The sequence below is a fragment of the Tetrao urogallus genome, assembly GCF_951394365.1.
Source record: "Tetrao urogallus genome assembly, chromosome: 1".
In the NCBI taxonomy this organism is placed as follows: Eukaryota; Metazoa; Chordata; class Aves; order Galliformes; family Phasianidae; genus Tetrao; species Tetrao urogallus.
Window position 1 is genome coordinate 169089552 of NC_136813.1, and position 8404 is coordinate 169097955.

At 45.1% G+C, this 8404-nt stretch overlaps 1 protein-coding gene across 1 annotated transcript; it reads left to right on the forward strand.

Annotated features, from left to right (window-relative positions):
* Positions 1-1186: 1186 nt before the first annotated feature.
* Positions 1187-8101, forward strand: CAV2 (caveolin 2; the record flags this gene model as incomplete). Its single annotated transcript, XM_079538946.1, has 3 exons — positions 1187-1333; positions 1423-1610; positions 7951-8101. 3 exons carry the CDS (start codon positions 1187-1189, stop codon positions 8099-8101), a joined length of 486 nt encoding a protein of 161 aa, XP_079395072.1.
* Positions 8102-8404: the final 303 nt, after the last annotated feature.

Below are 8404 nucleotides of genomic sequence, written 5' to 3' on the forward strand. Positions count from 1 at the left end.
ACCCAGAAGTTAAAAAAATAATTGCTGGGCAAAAGGATCCTGAAGGGTGTCTGAACCTCAAGCCTGTCAGCTGGCCTTTTTGTTCCTCCCACTCACTGAAAAAAAAAAAAAAAGAGGAACTGAGAGGTAGAAACAGAGCTCAAAAGTATATCCTGAGTCATCACTCAGTTTCTCTGCTTGTATTTAAACCAATTGTAAAGTCCTGCTTGCGAGCCTTTAAAGCTCATGAGCCACAGCCAGACTGCTGGATAGAAACCATTTACGTGACACCAGGATCTCCAAACTCATCAGCAGGGGAGAAAAAAAGCATCAACAGGAGTTACGCAGAGTTATGAAGCATTTCTGTGGAAGGTATCCGGTCAAGAACAATGCAGCGCGGTCCAGAGCATTGTGTTTGGTGATTTCCTACCCAAACCTTGCAGTTATTTTTGTATCACTTTCCTGTGCGCTCCTCTCAGCCTAAGGCTGTTCTTAATTTAATGTAGTGGTGAATATTAAAGAAAATTACTGGTGCTGGATTTGTTTTAATTCAAGAAGTCTTGATCATTGATTAGCACTGTCACTTCTGTTCCCAAGAGACATTGTGGCTACTGAGGAACCCGCTCCTGATTGCACCCGAGCTCAGCACATACATCAGCACTGTCAGTGCCTCAGCAGTCCTTACAGGACTGTACGTAAATGGTGCGAGGTGACGGACACAACAACCGCTTGTAATGATGGATGCATGATTTCAATGTGGGAGACACAGGCGGTTTGCGGAATACCGAGTGTAAGACGAGTTACAGATGCACGCTGGGCACGGGAGCTGCTCCCCCATTCCCCCCGGGGCTGGCTGCGGGCAGCAGACACGGCTCACGGCTCTGCCCGCTCTGCGCCGTTCCGTTCCACAACCCGCCCGCTGCCGCTCAGCCCAGGCTCGCGTGAGCCCGCAGCGCGCTGCGAGGCACCGCACAGCACAGAGCCCAGACGGAAGGCCGGCACGCGTCGCGCCCCCCGCCCCGCGCCGGGCCCGCCTCGGGGCCGCCGTCTCCCCGGACGCCGGGCGCAGGTCCCAGCGCAGGCCTCGGCGCGGCCCTGCGGGGCGTGGCCGGGCCTCCCCGCGCCGCTCCGCCCCAGCCCGGCGGGGCCGCTGTGCCGGGGGCGGCGGACGGGGCAGGGCGGGAGCCGGGCAGCGCCGGGCAGCGCCATGGGGCTGGAGACGGAGAAAGCGGACACCCGCATCTTCATGGACGACGACAACTTCCCGCCGGGCGGCCCCGAGCCGTCCGAAGCGGAGAAGTGCGCGGAGGACGCGCTGGAGCGGGACCCCCGCGGGCTGAACGCCCACCTCCAGGTGCCGGGCGGGGGAGGCGGGGGTGGCGGGGCCGGGGCCGGGGCCGGGCGGCGGCGGCTGACGGCCGTCGGGGCTGTTCGCTTTTCCAGCTGGGCTTCGAGGACGTGATCGCCGAGCCCGAGCTCACCCACTCCTTCGACAAGGTGTGGATCTGCAGCCACGCGCTGTTCGAGCTCAGCAAGTACGCGCTCTACAAGCTGCTGAGCCTGCTGCTCGCCGTCCCGCTGGCCCTGGTGTTGGGGATCGTCTTCGCGGTGCTCAGCTGCCTGCACATCTGGTGAGTGCGTGAGCGGCGCGGGGCGGCGGGCCGGGGCTCTCCCGTGCCGCCTCTGTGCCCCGACGGCCTCCGGCGCCGTCAGGGCCTGCAGGCGGCTCTGCCTGCTGGGCTGCTAATGGGAGAGGAATTAAAACGACGCTCTGACCGCGATTCAGCTCCATGCTCTGATCTTAGCAGCTTTCCCGTCTGAGTGAGCTCCTGTTGCCGTTTGTGGGGCGCCTAGCCTGGCTATTGATCGCTTGCTTTTGTAAACCAGAGTACAGACATTGTTAAAACACGTGTACTTCAATTGAAAGGCCCGTGCGGGAGCATTTCTTACACCAGAGTGTTTTGCTCACTGAGCGAAGAAGGGGGGCCCAGCTCAGTCTTTCTTTGCTACTGTTACAAAGTCAGCTGTCACTGCCTCGCAGCAGGTGCACGGCCATCTGCAGGTACAGTGCAGAGAACCCCCCCTGAGCTCAGGAAAGCCATGGCCATGATTCACAGACAAATACAGCAGCTCTCCAAAGCAGCAAAGCTGGTGTACTTTATTCAGAAACTGCTGGTGAAATATTGCGAGCCCACAGAAGCAGTTGATTGTGGAGGTGGAAGAGAGGCAGGGAAAAGAATGATGTCGAGGAAGGAGAGTCCATCAGGTTGCAGAAGAAAGCATGAATGCATGTATCATTAGTGTCTTTCTTGCAAACCAGGATTGTTATTTTCCCTTATATGTAAGTTTTGATCTATGCCTTATTTGCTTTGACTAATATTGATACCATGAAGAAGTCGGTAAGGAAGACAAAATGCTATTCAGAAACTGGGAAACAAACTCAGTATAAGTGCATTGGTTGTTTGAACCTCTGATTGCAATCGTTTGATTGCAGATTTCAGTTTTCAGAAGGAGAGTGGAAATTTGGGTTGATGGTATTGTTATGGGCTGCTTCAAAACCTGACTAACTTAAATTTTGGAGCATGCAGACTCTGCAGTAGGGCAACTGCAATACAATTTAGAGCTGCCACTTTGCTGGGCCTCAAATTATTATGGACATTTTATAGTGGGCCTACACTTTCATATCAGCCAGTGGTCACTGTGCTGTACCGCACCAGAACTGCAAAAGGATATGGTGGACATATGGATTTCCTATAGTGAAATGTCTGTGGGAGAGTCCATCGATGCTCAGTTTGTGCAGAATGATAACATTTAACGCTGCAGAATGGTCTTATATCTGAATTTCACAGGCTGGATATGTGGACACGAGTTCCACTGAACAGGACTCAGAGGTCAATTTCTATTTGTGCAAGTAGTCCCCAGTGACTCTGTCGGGAACTGTGGTTCCCAGTACATCTGAAATAGAACTGAGTGAATGTGGCACTTGATTTTGAAAAGTTTCCCTTGAGTTTCTGCAAACACTTGTCTCCACAGCAACTGGTTTTCTGTGCCTAAGTTCACTGTCAGTATGGAATTGATCTTTCATTTTGGTCTTGCACCTGGATGGGTGTGAGAGAGTCACATAGCTCAGGTGTGCTGTCTGCATCCCCTTGGAGCCTATCCAGTGCTACACTTGGTAGCACAGTACAGTCTGGTCATCCTACAAACAGCCTGGATTTGTTCCAACACAACGTTTGAACACACTGAGGTTATGCTAATTTATTTCTGCAACTCCCAGTGTTCCAGATTTCTTGGGATTAAGGAATTCAAAGTCTCTGCGTTTGGGAGAATAGTGCAGGAGCAACTGATACCAGAGGCATTAAAGGGACCCGAAACATTGGTTCCTGCAAGCCTGTTGGGTCTGTAAAATTATCAGCTCCTTGTTTTGTGGTTGCGAGGATGGGAATTCCATTATAATTCTGTCTTCAGCTGTTAAAACGTCATGGGAAAGTTCTGGGCATTCCCTCCCACACGGCTGTCTACAGGAGGGCTTATCAGAATCTCTGTGCCTCATTTGCAGCATCCAAGCCACTGAGATGTTGACATTGGTCAGTTGCAGGGGAGCCTTTCCTAAGAATAAATTAGAAGCTGTTTGAACAACACTTGGAAGTCCAGGGATCAAAACTCTGTTGATTGTCTCACACACGTTGCAGTTTTGTCAACATGCTAAAAATCCATTGAAGTCATGCACCAAGGATACTTCATGACTTGCAACCATTGTGTCTGATAGTAAATGTTGTCTTTCATCAGAAAAAAAGAGCACTGAAAAGGGAAGCGAACACATGAGACCTGTGGAAAGCAAAAAGAAAACTTCAGTTTTCATTGTGACCTATTAAAAATGAACATAGTTTGGTTCTGTTCGCATATTGCTTGAGCTAAAATCCAGATTTACACTGCCTGGCAAAAGATCCTGAAGCTGTGGTAGCTAGCATGACCTACATACAAGCTACTTCAAGGAAGGCCACTTCACACAGCTTCTCTCCTAGTGATGATCTTGTTGCAGCTGATACACTCAGAGGTTGTCAGACCAACTTTAACAACTCTCTGTGAATATCCAAACAGCCTTTTAAACATGTCCCTTGACTGAAGCTGTTAAGACTATTGATTTTTTAATATGAGCAGAACACTGCTGGTTTTCCAGGCAGCCCATGCAAAATCATGATCTCTGTGGTCAATCCAGAGATGAATTCTTGTTCCAAGTCACGTGTTGGCAGCCTTTTGAATTTTGCATACACATTTTTATAGGCTCATCTGTAAAATGCCTCATTATATATTTATTCTGAGAATTGATGCATCATTTGAGAATCTGTAACTTTAGGTTGGAGATGAGCTCTAAAACACAAGGAGTCGTCCGGCTTTGTGCTCTCATCATCAGCTTGAGTAGCAGATACTCAGAGCTCCTCTTTGCATGAGCACCCATTCACAGGCAAAGCCAGGGCAGTTACACACAGAGGAGCAGATTTGAATGTGCATCATCTAAACTCTTTTTCTGCAACTCCATTTGCATGGCTGTTTGCTGTCATATTCAACCCCAAAAATCTCCCTGCTTGGCTGTCTGAAATCAAAAGAAGTTACAGCACCGCTGTGCCACAGAAGCACACCACGTCGTCTGGTGTTGTCATGATATATACCCTTGTCCTCTGAAAACGGAGTAGATGGGTGTTGCCTTGCTTCTTAGTTTTGTCTTCCAGTCTACCTGGAGTCCTGAGATATGAAATGCTTGGTTTTGTTGTGCTCTGAGTACTGTGTGTGTGAGCAGTGCAAAGCTCCAGCGGGTATCTCTTTACTCATAAGGAGCCCAACAGTTAGTGGGGCTTTGAAAGAAGCTCTGAAACTGCTAGCTCATATTTAGCAGTCTATATTTGCTTATACTGTAGTGCTATGCAAGACAAAATCATGATGTAGTGCACACACGAGCCTGGAACTGGGCAGTTTAATTACTGGATGATTTAGTATTTGAAAAATGTCATTAAGATTTGTCTGAGAATCCATTTTGAAAAACTTCTCAGGAGATGTGATTCTTAACTGTAAAGCAGGAATCTGGATTAGCAGTGAATGACTGCTGCAAGTACATTGTCCAGCTCCATGAAATGTTGAATTACCTCCCCGGAAAATTCTTACCCTTATGAGTAAGAATTAAGTTGTGTTAAGTTGTATTGTATTAAGTTGTGTTTTGCTTGGTTCTTAACAACGTTCCATTAGGGATCAGCAGGAAAAAAGTAATGTGAACAAACATGTGATAGGATGATCTGTATAAAATAGTAGAAGTCATATCTTGAACAAAAAGAGAAGAAAAAAGAATAGGTTAGAACAAAGAGGACAGTCTGCTCTTTTCAGGTCAACAGCTCCCAGAAGAGGTGAATCGTTTTACTTTGTAAAAATATGGATATTTTATGACATATATGTACAGTATGATTCAAAGACAGATCATATGAGTAGTTGAAATGCTCTGATTGTGTTTTAGCTTAGATATCAAATTCAGAAAATATTTTATTTCCCAGTGCTCTACCACTCTAATAAGAGTAGCTCCAAAATTGCAGTAAATGTTGATATTCTTAGATATGTAGATTCTAAAAATAAGGAAAAACTGAGACTGACTTTTATTTTAGAATTGAAAGCTGCTTGCATTCTGCTGTTTTTTTGTATGCAGTATAGCATAAATATGGATAATGTGTTAAAAGATTTTAAAACATTATCAAAACATTTTTATATTTATTGAATATAACATAATTGAAAGATGTTGATTTGTGGATGATGTCTATAGCAGCTGCATGTAGAATGATGGCTGTTTTCCCAGCCTTCCTTAATGAACTCCTGGTGATTCATTGCAACTTGCTGTGAAGGCTTTGCATAATGTGGTATTTGTTTAGGTTGTAGTTTGTGTGGTCCTGTTTATGGATGATCCAATAGAAATGTAGGCTTTCAGTAGAAACATAGGCCTTTCTGCTTCCCTGCAGATGAATTAGATTGGGGAAAAAAAAGAAAGGAAGAAAGTAAGAAAAAAAAGCAGGCCAAATTAAATTTAGGTGGCAGCAGAGGAGCAGTAGTAGCAGTTTATAAACTAAGTGCAATGAAAAATGGGTGAAGTCAAAACAAGGTGAGTAGCTATTGCTGGTGTTTTCCCTGTGTTCGTTGGAGAAGTTTTTCCCCTTTGCATTATTGATGTTCATCAACTTTATCGTGAAGCCCTTATTTTATTTTCTATAAATCATCTATTCTATATACAGTGATACTGTAAGTGATTAATAAACATGCTGTTTTCAGAGTTCAGTTTAATACTACAGATGCCATGTTCCAGTGGCACTCAGTTCTATGTGCTGTTTTACTAGCTATTTCAGCAGAGACAAAGAAAGAGAAGGTTTTAGAAAAGCTATTCTTGTTTAAATCCATCTGGTTTAGCTTGGAGTGCAACACAAACTGGTAGCATACAGCTTGCACTGTACGATTGAAGCAAGGACCCAGATCTACATTGAAAATAATTATTTTATTCTTACTCTTCAGGTATCAAAGCTTTAATTTTTTTAATGCAACAGTTGTTTGTTTGTTTGTTTTCTACACTGTTATTCTGAGTAGTACTCACTGGAAATACACAGTATTTACTTAGGTATTTTTCAAACATGTGACAAAATAATAAATGTTTTGCATATTACTTCCAACCAAAGTCAGTGAGAGTTCTGCAACTGAATTCTGTGGAAGCGAGGCTGGAATCTTAAATCTTGAATGCAACAGCAAACTGGAGCAGCTCATTATCAAATGGATGTATAGCTTCTTCTGCCTCATGTAGGAAATGAATACATTGCACATGGTGCAGAGATCTTTGAAAACCTTGTTCTAGTGTGACTTCAGTATGACATATGTTACGTGTACATGTAATGTGTTTGCACCCAAGTAAGAACACACAGCTTAGTGAAGTGGCCAGGGGTTTGGGCCAGGAAGTGATGAAAAAAAGAGTAACTGATGCTGTGTGGTCATTGATCTTGCGTGTGGCAGCCCTGGTGCACGAGCTGTATGTGCACGCCTGGCTTCTCTCTGCTGTCAATGAGCTTAGCTTAAGCCACCATTAATGACATTGCTTTGGAGTCAGGACATAAGGAGAGCATACATGGATGATTTCTGTGCTTGGCAGAGTGAAAGCACAATTCTTTCAAGTATGCAAGGAGATAAAAGGATCTTTTCCCTCAACAAGAGTTTTGACCTTGTTCTGCTTTTTTGTTACTCACCCTTAAGTGAAAAGCTTCACAGTATCAACAAGATGCCATGTATCAGAAGTCTAGCCTGTCTGTACAGCAGCAATTAAATGTGTTTCAGTATTGCTCTACTGTTTCTGCATTACTGTAACAACTTTAACATTGGTCTTTAACACTGGCAGGAATGAAGTATGAATGGCAAGGTGTTTGTGTGTGTGTGTGTGTGTGTGTGTGTGTGTGTGTGTGCGTAGAAGAGAGACAGAAAAGAAGCACCTGAAGAGACATCAGAGCGAGGGACACAAGAATGGCCTGAGTGGATTGTAAAGAACTCTGTTCCCAGGTGATCAAACTGGGAAGTGTATGGTTTCTGTCAAGCCCCACTCTTGACTCCTTCAAGGACCTATCTTTAACCACAAGTTGCAGCATCACCTCCAGCAGCAGGAGAGAATAGGAAAACGTTCATCCGTATTGCAGGCATGGCCAAAAGTTACCTCAGTGTTGCCAGTTGGGAAGAAGCAGAAACAAGATGAGGACTGGCAAGCTGTTGTGCACAAGTGAGCTGAGACAGAGGAGCGTGTATGTTATGGTGCTTATGCATGTGTAAGTGTGAGGCTGTCAGTGAACAAAATCAATGGAGAGTGAGTGCAAGATCCCCTCCTTTTCCATAAGCAAGCACTTTTCTTCTCTCAATTCCCTGTGCTGTGGCAGCAGTAATCTCACATATCTTCCATTTGCTCTTTTACAGGATTGTGGTGCCTTTTGTGAGAACCTGTCTCATGGTCTTGCCTTCAGTGCAAACCATTTGGAAGAGCCTGACAGATGTTTTCGTTGCACCATTCTTTCATAGCGTAGGCCGATGCTTTGCCATGGTTAATATACGTCTGGATCAAGAGTAACTGTCAGGGTTGCAACACTGCTGTAATTGTAGATGGTGTTATACCTCTTTCTAATGTAACATGCAGGCACTTACCATTCATTCCAACCTGCTAAGATGATAATGGCTGGTTAAGTGGGAACATGCTATTATTCTAAAACTCATTTATTTTCAGGGAATGAATTTAAGACTAAGTAGGCAGTTTTCATATCTAACTATTTTAACAGCAGAATAAATGTGGAGTATGTTGGCAACACTTTATTTTAATGGTACGTTGATTGCTGGATTACAGAAAAAATCTCTTGAAGGTTTAATTGCCACCATT